Source organism: Equus quagga, chromosome 8 (genome assembly GCF_021613505.1).
Source record: "Equus quagga isolate Etosha38 chromosome 8, UCLA_HA_Equagga_1.0, whole genome shotgun sequence".
Classification (NCBI taxonomy): Eukaryota; Metazoa; Chordata; class Mammalia; order Perissodactyla; family Equidae; genus Equus; species Equus quagga.
In genome coordinates this window covers 88328491-88344870 of record NC_060274.1, presented here as the reverse complement: position 1 = coordinate 88344870, position 16380 = coordinate 88328491, and the positions used below count along the sequence as shown (strand labels likewise).

The window sequence follows — 16380 nt, the reverse complement described above, 5'->3', positions numbered from 1 at the left end:
AGGCTGTAGCACCAGATGAGCATATTCTGTGGTGCCTGGCACCAGACGTGTAAGTGTGGTAGAAATAAAACACAGTTTGAAGCATACGAAATCTGATGTTCTGAATATTAGACATCGAAAAGTGTAAGTAGAAGATTCCGGTGTCATAGACATCAAGTGAAAGCTGAAGTTCTTACCTGTCAGGAATATTTGATAATTCAGAGTATACACTTACAAACCCATCATACAATAACATTCGCTGTCATACAACTCCTATATAAAATCAATAAAAATTATTCTATCAGCAAGAAAATTGTAACAAAAACATGTTTGAATCATACCCAAGATTAATTAAGATGAGATGATAAATTTCAAATAGAATAAATAGGTTCTTGAATTGCTTAATAATCTAGCTAATGAAGAAGAGTGCATCACGTGAAAACATTGGAAAAAAATATTTAAATATCTTGCTGCTTTGATATAAAATACTGGTGGTTATGAAGATAACTTCAGTGAGGACATGGATGACAAACTGGCTAATGAGAGTTGTCAACTCAATGACTATTTATAATTTATCCCTGAAGGATAAAACTTGAAATGCCCTGAAATCTTACACAGTGGGTATAAAAAAAGCTGGATAAAGTTTTGTCTAAATACAATAACAGTCCTAAAAACTTACACATTACTAATAATAAGTTGTAAAGCAGAAAGAGACTTTTGCAAACTATCGGTAATTTTAAAAAAATGTTTGATCAACAACGCCAGAGGAAAACTGAATTATCTTTCAATTCACTCCATAGAAAATTAAAGTATAAAACTGTTGATAATTGAAGAGGTAAATAAAGAATGTGCAGCCAAAAATACGTCGATTTCTTTTAGGAGGTTAGTTGATGTATTAATACAACAAAAATTTACTAAACAGTAGAAAGAATCCAAGAACAGTTATGCCAAAGAGTTTGTAAATCTATCCCAGTAGGAAAGGAAAATCCAGCTTCTGAAATATAATAAATGAGAGAGAGGTGTGTCGAGGAGAGGCAAAGAGTTCAGGACCTCTAAAGAGGGAAACGACTGCCAGCAACGGTGATTCCGAAAACCTTGAGAGGTGACAGTATTGATTTATTCGCCCCCCCCCCCCACCTGTTACAATTGATTTAAGGGGCTTACAAGAACCTGTCAATACAGGTCCTGTATACCTGTATACAGAGAAAATATATTAAAAGTTGGACCAAAGCAAAAAGACTAAAAAAAGGAGAATGTAATAAGCAGCCAGGACATGGGCTAAAAGGAGCGATGCATAAGGCCTTCACTTGTTTCAAGAGGGCCTCAAATGTGGCTCTTGGTGTCCAGATGAGAAGATAATGTATTCAGACCAAGCCTTGAAGGAAGGATTGGCATCTGGGTTGAATATAATTAAAATTAAATGATGATAAACTTGAGAATTAGAGGTTTTGCAATGTTTTTCCCACATCAGCCAGAACAGAGACCCTCTCCCAGGCTCAGAGATTAAGCACAGGGGTCGTGATCAGCTAACAGCATCTTACTCTGATTAGGCCTTGGCAGCTGTGCTGTACTCTAAGTCATACCTTTTTAAGCCCAAATCAACAAAATCCTTAACACATGAGATGTCCACATGGCATCCATAATTTAGCTGCAAAAACCAAAAAAACAACACCAGCTAATTCAAAACTGCATACACAGAAAGGCTATAGAAAGGGCAGCATCTGCTACAATCTAAATAGCCTTGTACTGCTCTTTCAGAACCTCTCTGATATTGTTTCCGTATTTAATTGACACATTCGCTTTTTGCATCAGAAGATGTTAAGGACATAAAGGGCAAACTATAATTTTCAATACAATTTTATGCTCACATTACTGCTATAAATTACAATAATCGTGATATTTTCATGATAATACATTATACTCTAGACCTTTCAGAATTACTAGAGCATGACGTCTAAGTAGATTATTGTCTAAAACTCATGCTGTCAATATACCAAATGCTAAGCAACAAGAGTACATTACTAATTATTATTTTTTCACTAACACTGATATCCTGACTGATACATACAAAGATGGGATCTGTTCTCTTATTAAAAGAGCAATACATATTCATTAAAGAATACTCTAAAAATACAGATCAGCAAAAGGGAAAAAAGATCCTAATGTGCCCTGAAAACCACCAGTCTGGGTCTCTCTCCCACTAGCCCACCCCTCACGAGCTCCCTGACTATCGTGGGCACACCTTAGTCTCTGAACAGGAGGCCATGGACGACACCTGTTGGCACACAAAAAGGACACTGGTGCTGTGGCAGATGGCCACTGACAATACTGTATTTATCTAATGCTTTTTAAGGGATGTAAACACTCCTCACATATTTTTTGATTCTTTCAGTTGTCTTTACCTACATTTTTATGTGACAGGGAATCGTGTACATTGTGACACTACCAACTAGTTGGAGGCAGATATTTTTTAAAAAACACAGAAGTCTCTTGACTTAGTCACTTTTAAGCCAGAGAATAATTTTTTTAAATTAATGAGATTGGGGGCCAGCCCGGTGGCGTAGTGGTTAAGTTCTCACATTCCACTTTGGCAGCCCAAGGTTCACAGGATCAGATCCTGGGCATGGACCTACACACCACTCATCAAGCCAAATTGTGGAGTCATCCCACATACAAAATAGAGGAAGACTGGCAGAGATGTTAACTCAGGGCCAATCTTCCTCACCAAAAAAAAATCAAAATAAAATAATGAAATTACAGCAAAGCCATTCATAATGCAATCTGATGTTCCTCAACTTGAGGGAAGCCCTGTTGCTCCAAGTGTACTTGACCTGTGGAAATAGCAAGCCAGTCCCTTAAGAGGCTGGGGAACAAAAAAGCTGAGAGAATCAGAGAATTGGGACACAGACTCCATCCCTGACTTGCCTCTCTTGCCTCTGTACATATAGATTAAAGAGGGCACGGTACACTCCACTTGAGCCCAACCTGTGTTCACATGGGATGGGGCCATGTCTGGAGGGCTGATGTGGGGCAAGGCTACTTACAAGAGTGTAAGGAACCTTCTGGGAAAGCAAATTGTCCTAAAGGAGTGACCACAGGGGAGGCCCAAGCATCAGAGGGGAGCAGGACTTGGAAAGCGACAGGGTATCTATTACTTGGGTCATTCTCCCAGGGTGAAACAGCTGGTAAAACCTAGGAGGCATGTCCTGTAAACTCTGTGAGACCTGAGAGCAGAAGACAACACAGCTCTGTGGCTCATCTAACCCAGTGCCCACCGTGGAGGATATGACTGAAGTTTGCCATAGCACAGAGCACAACAGGCTGAGCACAACCTCAGACTGGCACAGAGGAGGAGGAGGAGAGGGCATTTGACCATCCAGGCTGGACACCAAAGGCAGCAACCACAAAGAAAGGGGCTAGTCAAGTTGGCCACTTAAAGTTTAGAAAAATTCTATCAGAAAAACAAACCCAGAAACAAAATTAAAAGACAAGCGAAAAATTGAGAACAATGTCTGTATCACACACAAAGATTAATATCATTTTTACATTAAACGTTATTATAAATCAATAAGGAGATAATTATCACCACCCCCAATCCCTCCAAAAGACAAAAGAATACAAACAGGTAATTCATCAAAGGAGAAATATAAATGGCAAGTAAGTATATTCTTAAAATGTGCAACCACACTATAAACCAAAGAAATGGAGCTATCTTGGACTAAAAGCCTCCAGTTTTAAAATGTATTTTATTGTAGTCTTATTAATAATCTGTACATATGGATGTGTATTTGGGCTTTTGGAATCAGCCTGGATTAAAATCCCAGTTCTGCTACACACTAACTGTGGGATCCTGGATAAATTATTTAGCCTCCATAAACCTCAGTCCTCTCATTTGTAAAACAGAGATAACAGCAGCACCGACATCACAGTACTGTCATGAGGAGGGAAGGAAATCATGCATATAAAGCACTAAACACTGTGCTTAGCACACAGTAAGAATTTTATAAATATTTGCTATCTTATTAGTGCCTATTCCAATATGTTGAGTAATAATGAGACTATCTGGCTAATCAGAAACATGGATCATCCAACTTCTTCCACGTTCGAGAGTTACTCCAAGATCATGTATACAAACACACGCATACACACACACATGCACACATTCATGAAATAAATAAAAATGAACAATTGTTATTAAAGACTGAAATCCCAGCGCCAAAATAATGAGAATGGTTAACAATTATTTGAGTCTTGATTTTTAAAAAGCCACTCCAAAGTCTAGCATAATTCTTGGCCCCATTATTTTTCTGTTAGTCAAAACACTTTATGTGTTTTTTTAAAATTATGAGGCCAAAATCAGGAATAAAAAGACAACTTAAATTTGAGAAATCCTTTATCAAAAGGTACTTTTAAGTCATGAATCAAATTATTTTATCATTTTTAGAATTTATATTTTAAATTTGGTAATGGTGAAAAGGTTAATTACTCACTTCTTTCCTTTTGGCAGCTAATAAAATGTGAAAGGTAATAAATTAGATATATTTTTAAACGTTTATGTGTATGATGTATGTTCATAGAGTTCTGTATTAAAGTGATTCAAATAAAAAATAAAACTATTTGGTCAAGTAATTGTGCCAATAGGCTTAAGATACTGATAATGATTTCCAGAAAACATTTTGCGAATATATTTCTCAACATAAAAACTCTCAGTATAACATGTAATTGTAGCAACAAAAGTCACCTTAGATTCTCAACCCAGAGATAGGAAGCCTCTTGAATTTTGTTGGTAGTCACTCTCTCACAGAAGAGAGCAAACGTGGATGATATAAATAAAAGGGAAATAACATGGACGACATAAATAGAGGAGGGATTTGAAAGAGAGAGAAACTATCACACTTGTACACATTTAAAATAACCTTTATAAATCAAACAATATGCTTCAGTTTCATATCATGGAGTATAAAGGGAGAGAATCACAGGGTGACGGGAAAGAATGGGGGACTAGGTGAAGGGGCAGAAAGACTGATCAAGGCAGATGAACATAGAAACACAAGACAGAGAAAGAAACTGAGCTAAAGAAAGGCAGTTAGAAGGACACACACAAACAGGACATGACTCAAAAAAAGGCAGAAAGAGAAAGAAGAGAGATGAGCACATGGACACAAGCATAGTACAAAAAACATTCATGGAAACAAAATATCCAAAAAAGAGAAACTTAGGACAGAAACACACTTTTAAGAAGTAATACATCTCTTTTGTAACCTTTCTTGAAGAAAGCTGTTGAATACAATCAGAAGTGCTGTGTTTTTGCAACTATAGGTATACACAGAGCCATGCCATCTTTTTCTTTTTGGTGAGGAAGAGTGGCCCTGAGCTAACACCTGTTGCCAATCATCCTTTGTTTTGCTTGAAGAAGATTCACCCTGAGCTAACATCTGTGCCAGTCTTCCTCTATTTTGTATGTGGGTCACTGCCACAGCATGGCTCTGACGAGCAGTGTAAGTCCACACCCAGGACTTGAACTTGCAAACCCCAGGCTGCCAAAGTGGAGCACGCCAAACCAAACTACTACACCACTGGGCCAGCCCCAGTTGCCCATGACATCTTTTATTGGTCCCCACAGGCTGGGTGAAATTAACCTAATGGTTGACTCTTGCCCAAAGGCTAGAAGTTGCCCACACTCCTGCTCGACAATTAAAAATATTACATCTGCTGCTGCAACACCTAAAAAGCGATGCTAGAAATAGTAAATAATGCATCTTCTGCAGTTTTTTGACACTTCACATATAGAAAAACCATGAACTCATTTTCCCATTTGTACTGACGGAGAGGCATTGCAAAAATGGCACAGACATATTCTTGTTTAAATAAATCAGTCTTGAAACTGCAATTTTAACTTGAAACTGGCAGAATCTCTTTTATTTCTTGCATATAAAAACCTTAAATTTAATGGTAATTAAGTGTGAATCCTTTCCTAATATGGGTTTTTAAAAGGTGTCACCCATTGGGGTCATGAAAAGAGGATGTTAAGGTAGCAGCTTCCTTGAAAATATTTTACATTTTCATACAACACTAGAGAACTTACCTTCTCCCACTTTTAGCCTAATAGAGTAAATCATATGAAAGTTCTGTAGTTTCTTTCATTTATAAAACAATCTCTTGGAGCCTTACCACGGAGTAGCAAAGTTTTCATCTCCTTTCAATTTCCTTTGAAGAAATAATGTAGACAAATCATATGTATAACCCTCTGATTATAAATCAAATCCAAGATATTGTTTGACAATGAGATGCTTTATTAAATTTGATACATTTACTATATAAGAATTCTGTGAAAAAAATGGGGTATCAAATTATTTTGGATCTGGGTCGCTGCAATATAAAGTCTGTCCCCAAATGATGTCACCTCACTGTATCCTGTGGCTGCAAGCATACAGATGACCAAAAAGCAGCAACATCCTTTCCCCATAAGACAACTTTCAACTGACTTGCCCATGGTATTACAAGTCCTCCTAGTAAAATAAGAAGGCCCCATCCCCATCTCTACATAGTGTCATCTCCAGGTGGGTGAGCCGGATGAAGCACCTGGGCGAGTCCTACATCTGTGCTGGCCATGAGGTCCACACAGGATCAGCCTTGAGAAGCCATCTTCCCCTCAACCAAACAATTCTACTTGAACTATTCTGAGACTCCTTGGAGGGATGAAACTTCTGCAAAAAAAGAAAGTAACAGAGAGAGAAATATTGAAAGGAATACACAAATGATATTAAGCTGCACCAACGCCAAGGGGAAGGACGAAGAAGCTGAAAAACAAGCAGCTTTGCAAAATGCTCTCTGGTATGACAAAAACTGGAGAGTGTTGCTGTTGGTGGCATATCATTTGTGAAGGCCACTCGTTCTCTTACCAGGTATGGGAGTCTCTGCAATGAGGTGCTTGTGGTTGGTAAACAGTTCAGTGGAGTCTTGTTCTACTGATCTTTCCTCTAGGTCTGATTCTGGGATCGTGGTACAGCCACCTGGTTGAAAAATACAAACAGTATTTTAAGCCAAGTGTAGGAAAATATGCCTTTCCACACAAAAACCACAGCTTAAGAACATATCAATCACAAAGATAATCAACGATGTGACAATAATCTTCAGGGGAGGACAGAAGACTTAAATGTATCTCTTTGGTCAAAATACTGGGAATGAGTTATTGTCCCCACAGACATATTATACTGATGATCACTTAGCAACAGCAGCAACTGTGTTGTCTTTAAATTTACCCTTTTTAAAGTCAGGAAAGGACAAAACCTATAGCATATGTGATATCAATACTATAATGGCGCCTCAGCAGGAATTCCCTTTAATACCAGAGCATCAGAAACTGTAAAAGAAACAAAGCACATCGATCACGAGGGAAGGAAACTTTCCTTGAGCAAAGAAGAAGACTGCTCGGAGACAGTGACTGTGGTGGTATTTCTCTGGAATCTGATTCTACCCCTGAATCCCAACACCTTACAGCACAGACACAAACACTTCATAATTCAACAGGAAAGTCATGAACTGCATTGGGGAAGCTGTCAATTTCAAGTCAATTCCAAGATGACTTGAGGATGAGCTGGCACCACCATGCTTTTGCAAACTGGGTGTAAGTAATTTGATTTTATCCACCAAAATCTCGACTGGAAAACTCAAAATCATGTGAGATTTTCCTGACTACATCTGCAACTTGATTTGACTAATTTGCCATCATTCCCTGGAAATGTACTAACATGCTGTATACTATATATATATTTTCCCAAAGCCATTCTTCTTGTTAACGAAGTGTGATTTTTTTATTTCTTTTTCTGAGGCTTCTCACACACTGAGTCCAAAGCCTCCATAATCATGTTTGGCTTTATGCTCAAGGGAGCTTATGAAAAGAGAGGGTATCGGCCACACTGATCTGTAGACCCCATCGTTCAAGTATGAGGGAAGAGGGAAGATTCCAGGTCTGAAGGACAACACACCTTACCATTCATCCCTCTGCACCAACTCTGAAAAAGAAATTGATGCTGAAGGAAACTTGAGAGAAAAGCATTTCCACACTCATAAAATAAGAATTAGAGGGAGCCTCAGAGGTTACCCAAACAGGAAACGTTAGAATTATCCATCAATGCAATGGAACTCGCCTAGCTACATCTGCAAATCGCGAGGGCCCCATCCAGAAGGAGAACCAGGCTTATTTTTAATCTCTTTCCAAAGCCTGTAGATCATGGTAACAATAATTATCGTTATTAAGTACTTTCTAAGTGGGAGAAACTCTTCCCATATTATCTCATTTAGTTCCTACAAACCACACCACGAAATAGATATTATTCTTCTCATTTTATAGATGAGAAAACCGAGGTCTCATAAGATTCAGTAACTTGCCAAGGTCACACAGCTCCTAAGGAGTGAGACAGAGTTCACAGCGAAGCCTAACAACTCCTAAGGCCCGTGTTATCTAACCACTTACTCCACGGCTCCCACTTGCAGCATTAACCAAAGAGAGACTGTGGCTGCGGGTTTCTGGTGTCAGCAGGTTTTAGCTCCCCTGGTGACCCACCGAGTATGGCTGCCAGGGAGCACTGTTTACAGCATTGTGAGGGAGGGGCAGGCTCTGAGCTACTTTGGGGAAGCCCAAGAAATAACATCCTTCTTCTCCTCCTGACCCTCATCCAGTGGAGAAAAAAGGAATAGGGCATGTCGGGATGGGGGAGAGGTACCTCTTAAGGCTAATGACAGGGAGGAAGAGAAAGAAGGGATGTGCTCCCTGCAGAAGAGAACCCTGATCGCAAGAAAAAAGGCCAACGAGGGGCCTCATTTCTCATTCCAGACTCACAAATCAGATTAAGTCATTCCTCCATCCCTGAGGAAGAGAGAGGGAGGGCGCAGGGTGAGGCCAGGAATGCTGTGCTTCACACACAAGGAAACTTCAGGAGTGGGGAATAAGTGGCCCAGGCAACAGATGGGAAGGAGTGGAATGATAGGTTAGCAGTGTCTGCCATATGTGAAGAGAGGCAGGTCTCCACTTAATTAGTGTCCACCTTTTATTCTAGCTGACAATATTGAGACAAGACAGAAGGATGAAGACTCAAAAAGCACTTCCTAGGGACCTGCCTCATGGCATGGTGGTCGGGTTTGCGTGCTCCACTTCAGTGGCCCAGAGTTCACAGGTTTGGATCCCAGGCACAGACATACACACTATTCATCAAGCCATGGTGTGGAGGCACCCCACATACAAAACAGAGGGAGATTGGCATAGATTTTAGCGCAGGGCTACTCTTCCTCAAGCAAAAAGAGGACCATTGGCAACCAGTGTTGCTCAGGGCTAATCTTCTTCACCAAAAATAAAAAAACAACAAAAAAACCCCAAAACCAAAAACCCACTTCCTATTTCTTCAATCACATGGGCACAAAAGGAAAAGTCAGTTGTTGTAGACTATCAACAACTTATGTAATTTCCTCTCTTCTCCTTGGCACAAAACTTTCTGCCTTATCCTAAGTACAGAGACATGACCAGTCTCTTAAATCCCACTGCAGGGCTGACCAGGCACTTGTCCTGGGAATCTCACCCCCCTTTCTTTGGATGCCTCCATGCAGCCAGACTCACCAACCATATTCCCAGAGTTTCTGCCACTTTCAGCTTGGAAGGAACAACAGGATGTGGGACCTGGCATCTGACCAATGGGAAATGGGAGAAGGGAAGGAGCTGGGCAGAGAATTCTCTCTCTGCCTCCCTCTCTCGGGTCAACTTTGGATTATTATTTCCTTTCTGCCAACCTCCAGAAACCGCTGTGTGCTGAGTGGATGCACCTGCTGCGTCTCTTCATGCCTCTTTGAGAGATACGGATGCAGCACTTCACATTACCTCACGTACGTCCTCAACTCGCTTCCCTTTTTCCCCATCCTCCCTTCCTTGAGTTTGCCAAATAAACTGCCATCACTTTAACCCTTGCCTCAAGCTCTGTGTTCTCACAAAAATCACTGGTACTGGAAGTAGTTTTAAAATGTAGGCCTTCAAGATGGATTTGAAGTTAGAATGTCCATCTTTCTGTGGAAGAAATAGGGGCTCCATGGCTGGGGGTAAACAGGATGCGAGTAACCCCCGGTATGCAATTACTTAAGCTTTTACCCATGGTTAATGGGGATGATGTGCACGTAGAGCTCAAGACTGGGAGATCAAGAAATTGTAGCATAGAAACGTTTATAATTACAAGGATTCCTGAGTAGAGAGGTGGCTTCCGATGACTAGATACTTTGTAAAAAGAGAATGGCAAGTTTCAGCGCCGTTAACAGACAACAGACGGCAAATCCAGAAAGCCAGAAGGCCTCTTTGGCCTCGCTAGTTTAAGAGAGGTCATCAGAACAGCAGAAGCGGGTATCACCAGTGAGCTTGGTAGAAAGGCAGACTCTCAGGCCCCACTCCACAGCTACTGAATTAGAATCTGCCAAGAAGGACAGATGGGTATATCTGATCAGATTTTTTTCCAGGAAAAAAATATTTGTTTCTTAAAAATTTAAAAGTAAGCTGTAAAAGGAGAGAAATAAAATGTAAAACTTCCAAACTAACAGAGACCCTCTGAAGCCCACCTGTGGAAGTGGAGCCTGGGTTCCACAGACGCCAGATGAAGCACCCTTGGCTTAGAGCCCGTCCCATCAAAGAAGGGGAAGGAAAAACACAGCTGGACAAAATCATCCAAACACATATCACGTGTATGTCACATTATGAGCCAATAGGCAAAAACAAGCTAGAGTCGGAGACATCCTGACCTGGAAATCATAATCCTGTGGACCTACTGGGTGCTGGGCAAGCAGCTATGAATTCTCAATGCATTGGCTCACTCAGTCCTCTAACAACCCTGTAAGGAAGAGTTCATTGCCCCCCTTTTACAATTGTAGAGGTATTGATGTTAATTTGTGTTTTCTTCTTCTGTTGTCCCTCCCCCATCCCCTGTTCCTCCAAAGGTTCCTGGAGCCACCTTGTGTTTCCTTGACTCAGAAATTTGTAATGGGGCCAAATCAAAAGTAGCCTGAAAATGCTTTCCGTTCTAGCCTTGGTTTTCCACAGCCTGAGGTCCCTGAAGATATGGAACTCAGCATTTCTGCGGAAAGCTTTCCTCTAGCCATAACTCAGAGGGGTAAAGCTCAGAGGGAGAGAGATGGTTGAAGCCTAGGCTGGACCACCCCAAGGTAACAAAGCATCGGCGGATAGAGGCATGGGACACAAGGAGGGCTGGGCACCAGGAGCCCCAACCTCAGCAAGGCCTCCCTCACTCCACCAGGCCTCCGCTGTGGGCTTAGGCAATGAGGCTGTTGGCAGGACTGCGTCCTCATTTTCTGAGCCCCATACGGGACGGGAGTGCAGGGGTAGAGGGGGTCAGGGGAGCAATAATAACTCAGACTGAATTTCCTACCTTCCTGCTATTAAAGAAAATAAAAATTTTGACCTTTTTTTTTGTATCTCTGACTTGGCTTTGGAAGATTAAGTGTCAGGCTTGCTAGAAAGTCTCAACTTATTAAATGTGAACCGAAAGATGACGTCATTGCCAAAGGTCACACAGCAAGTCTGTATGAGCTGCAGCCCAGCTCTCTGCACTACAGCAGCGCTTCTCAAAAGGACCAGCTTTTAAAATTTCCAATCTATCTAAACCAATACTTTTGTAAAACAGAATAAAAAGAATTACTAGAAAAATGAGAACAACATAACAGCCCTCACCTTTTTGTATTAGAGTCAATCACTGTAAAAGTATTCTGTTGATTGCTTCAAGTTTCTAAACACTTACTCTCAATTTCAGGTACAAAAAGTTTGCAGACAAATGCCAGTCTTCCGGCCACACTTGGAGAAGCACTGACTTCAAGATATGATTTACATTAATTAATTTGATACATAGAATTAGAGTTAAAAATAATAATTCAGCAAATTCTTAGTTCAAATAGCCAGTAAACTCATTTTGGAAATAACATGGGCTTCTCACAACGTCTGTGTCTCCCTTCTGCTCCAATGTCTGGCTGCCAGATCACTCATTGCATAGTGTCCAGGACAGGCTCCCTCTCCCCACGAACACAGCATGTCCAGGTTCCCTCTTCCTACCGCTGCTGCAACTATGGAGATCTACTTCTATTTCTGTGCTCTGTTATAAAGAGGAGTTTCGCTAAGGGAATCTGGGATCTGGAGTCAGACCTCTGTGCATTTTCACAAAGGAACAATGTCACGAGTGGTAGCTCTGTTAGAGTTCTTTTACAAATAAATAATTGGGTTAAAAACCTTTTCTGGACTAATCTGGAAATGTAACCCCTGTAGATGAAATTTTAAAACACGAAGCATATATTATGAATTGCGAACAATCAGCACACAAGCGTTCGGACAAGACAGTTTATAAATTGGAGCCTACACTAGTGATGTTTAAGAGGATGTTTTTGAGGTACTTTACTAAGATGCCTACTCCTCTGAATTGTTACCAAATTATGTACATGCCCATTTGTGTTAATTAAACCTGGCTGTAAAAATTTGTTTTTTTGCAAACTAATAACACATTAATACATGTAATAATCATCATGTAGCCAGAAAATTATTTAAGTAGAAATAATTCTGAACAAACAGGAGTTCATCCTGTATTTATAAAGATAACCGAACTCTAGAATTCTTTAAAAGGATTCTAAGCTATCCTCAAACCTATTTCTATATTAAGAGCAAATTATAAAATGGTTGAACTTCCTCTTCACCAGGTGGAACATATTTTATCAACAAAGCAATTACTCTAAGGAATTTCTGCTCACTGTCAGATAAACAAACAAACAAACAAAAACAACAACAAAGAGCTCAGGTCCTTTCCGCAGGTTGCTATTGTGGAGTTAACTGTAAAAGTTATAGAGTTCAAAGGTCAAGATAGGAGGCTAGGCAGAAACAAATGTGATTGTCATCTAGAATACTAGAGATCAAAATCAGAATGCAAGGTAAGCAATGGTATGCAGGCAAATGCATAACCAGCTGGCATTCAAGGAAAAAAAAAGTAAAGCCCTAAGCCCTAACCTGTAGTGTTTGCCCATTTCCATGGTGTAAATATTCCCACCATGGCCAATTTCAAGCAGCCAACATGCCATCACCAAATGTGGAGCTCGGCAGAGATGTGCAGGAACACACTGTTAGACAGTACTTTCACCAGATGGATTCTGTAGGCATAAAATGCCTCAAGAGCACTGATGACAGTAAAATGCAGGAAAATAATCAGTGAAGAGTTTTGAAGTGTATTATCTTTGTTCTTAATACAATTTATTTGGCTATAAGTTTATGCAATTTAATTTTTAATAATGGCTGTGTTTAACAACTGGCTCACAGAATTCCTAAAAATTCAATAATTGATTCTCATGAACTAGTGTGAGTCAGCTCCAGCACTGAAGGTGGGCGTGGCACAGGGGGTTTAACATGATGTTTTGAAGCCAAATTCAAACAGGGGCTCAGCATTTACAAGCCAAGTGACCCTCTTGAGCAAGTTATTTCACTTCAATGAGCCTCAGTTTCCTTATCTATAAAACAGAAACTATGGCAGCCCTGCTTCATAAGGGAGAAATTGATGAGTGTGTACAAATGCCTGGCACGTTGAAAAACACATTAAGTTCTGACTCTTTATTTTCAGGTCAAAGTTAGGAACACTCAAAGAATAAAAAGACCAAGAGAAAAGTCCTTAAAGGTGGGAGTCTGAAGAGGCAGGGTTCACACAAGCTAACACACCCCTGGGACCAAAGACACAGGCCTGCAGCAAAAAAGAAAGTGCCCAGAACCTCTAACCATGTGGCCACCTCTGAAGCCAACTACTCTCTGTTACTCGTGCCCTATCGGATAGCTTTCCTGCTATGCCTAATATTTGAGTTCTAATATTTAATTCTACCCCAGGGGAATCCCAGTGGCCCAGCTTACCTGCCTCACTGCCTACCTTGTAACTCAAATAGCCTAAACCAGGGGTTGGCCAGATGCTAAATATTTTTCAGCTTTGCAGCCCATCTGGTCTCTAGTGCAACTACTCAGTTTTGCCGTTGGAGTGCAAAAGCAGCCATAGACAATATGCAAACACGAATGAGCATTGCTGTGTTCCAATAAAACTTTATTTACTAAAACAGGCAGTGGGCCAGATTTGGCTCATGGGCTGTAAGTAGTTGGCCAACCCTCTGGCCTAATCCAAGGCTCATGGAAAGCTACTCTTCATACAGCAGCCTAATTCTAAAGGTTCTTAGAGGCATTTAATACTGCTAGTTCATCTTACAGTATTACTACAACAATAGCAATAATAAGTTGAAGAAGACATAGCAGTAGTAGTAGTAATTGTTGTCGTTTAAAAGCATATTGTTTGGGAGAGGCAGGACCAAGATGGTGGAGTGAGAGGTCTTCTTTGTCTCTCCCCCGTCGAATCTACAACTAATTGGACATTTGCCGATTAACAAAGGATATCCAGATAGCATCTCAAGACACCTAAAAGTCTCGTGCTACTACACATCGGAAAGCGGACGGACTTCCCCCCGGGAGGAGGTGGAAATAGGTGAAAACTCTCCGACCCCTGACCCCAGACCCCCGGACAGCCTAGTTCCTGCAGGAAGCTCTCTTCCACCGGACTCCCCCATAGCATCGCCACACACCAAGGGCAAGAGTGTGCACTCACCAGTGGAGCGACGGTGGAAACAGGTGACAACACTCCTACCCAAGCCCCCCGCGATCACACCTAAGCCCAGAGGGAATTCCCCAGGGTCCCGCACCCACCGGCAGGGAAGGCCTCCACTCCCCATTAGCAGGGAGGCGCCACCCAGAAGCCAGAACAAAGAGAAGCTCCTGGCGGGCCCAGCACGGCACCAGACCACTCACAGTCTCTGGCGCACGGCTCGGTGCAGGGGGCGCCCGGACTTCCCGTAGATGTGCTTGGGGACACGGTTGGAGCTCCAGCGCCTGGCTCTGCGGTGCAGGGGAAGGCTCCGGGGTCCTGCATCTCCCTGGCAGGGAAAGCCTCTGCTCGCCATTAGCAGGGAGGCCACGCCCAGAATCCAGGACAAAGGGAAGCTCCCGGTGGGCGGATCCCCTGGGGCAGCTCCAGAGTACAAGCTGCCGCTGGGCTCACAGTCTCCGGCGCACAGGTCGCTGCAGGGGGTGCCCGGACTTCCTATGGACGCGCTTGGGGACTGGGTGGAGCTCCAACACCCAGCTCTGCGGCCCGGGGGGTCGCTCCAGGGTCCTGCACCCCCCCAGCAGGGAGGGCCTCTGCTCACCACTGGCAGGGAGGCCCCACCCAGCATTCGGAACACCGGGAAGCTCCCTAGAGCAGAATTCCCCACAAGGCAGCAGCTCACAAGCCACTGCCAGGCCCACAGACTCTGGCCGTGTCCCAGATGAGACAAGGGGCTCCCAGAGATCCCGTGAGAGTGAAGTGGGGCAGAGTAGAGCTCCGGTGAAATGGCTACGTAGCCCAGGGGTGAACTCTAGGTTCTTACAGCAGCCTCAGCGAAAGCCTCTGCACAGCACTAGTGGAGAGGTCCCGACTGGCAATCGCAAGGCGGGAAGGCCCTGGGGCAAAAGTAGCACAGCTAGGTGAGCTAACGACAGACTGCAGAAGATACCCATAGCTCTGCTGGGACCTATAGTGGACAAGTGCGATCTGGTGGGCTCTGTTAGGGACAAATTGGCAATTATAGGTGATCCTGCTCCTGGCTGATGGGAAAGCCCACAACACCGCTGCAGACCACAAGGAGGGCACGCATCTAGGTGGGCTGCAGCAGTAGGTACCAGCAGCCTGAGGCCCCCTTGCGATTGCCCCCACAACCGATGAGGGACCCCCACAGGACCACTGTGACTATGAGGAGGGGTCCAGGCCCAGTCAGTAACAGCTGACAGGGTTCCTGGTTGGGGCAGTCTAAACAGCTGCCCCCCACACACACACCAGTCGCAACAAGTGGAAGCAGCGACTACTCTATCTCTATGAGGAGGCACAAATCCACGCCATCAAGCAGTATGAAAAAATATATTAAATCTCCAGAACAGAAGGAAAATGATAAGCACCCAGAAAACAATCCCAAAGACAATGAAATCTATAACCTAAATGACGATGATTTCAAAACTGCCATTATGAAAAAACTCAATGACCTAAAAGAGAATTCAGATAGACAACTCAATGAGTTCAGGAGCTATGTCACAAAAGAGCTTGACACTATAAAGAAGAACCAATTAGAAATATTGGAGACGAAGAACACAATGGAGGAAATTAAGAAAAATCTGGACTCTCTGAACAGTAGGGTCAATAATATGGAGGACAGAATTAGCAATTCGGAGGATAGGAATATAGAAATGCTGCAGGCAGAGGAGGAGAGAGAATTAAGACTAAAAAGAAATGAAGAAACTCTCCGAGAATTATCTGACTCAAT

At 42.3% G+C, this 16380-nt stretch overlaps 1 protein-coding gene across 8 annotated transcripts in view; it reads right to left on the bottom strand.

Moving 5' to 3' along the window:
* Positions 1 to 6251: 6251 nt before the first annotated feature.
* The window catches only part of BBS9 (Bardet-Biedl syndrome 9), a 421646-nt gene continuing 411517 nt past the window's right edge, over positions 6252 to 16380 (bottom strand). For all 8 annotated transcript variants that reach the window (XM_046670725.1, XM_046670730.1, XM_046670726.1 and 5 more), the window contains 2 exons: positions 6882 to 6992; positions 6252 to 6686 (listed from right to left, as the gene is read on the bottom strand). In XM_046670725.1, the coding sequence (XP_046526681.1) occupies positions 6655 to 6686; positions 6882 to 6992 (143 nt within the window). In that variant the 3' untranslated portion in view covers positions 6252 to 6654. The remainder of the gene's footprint in view (positions 6687 to 6881; positions 6993 to 16380) is intronic.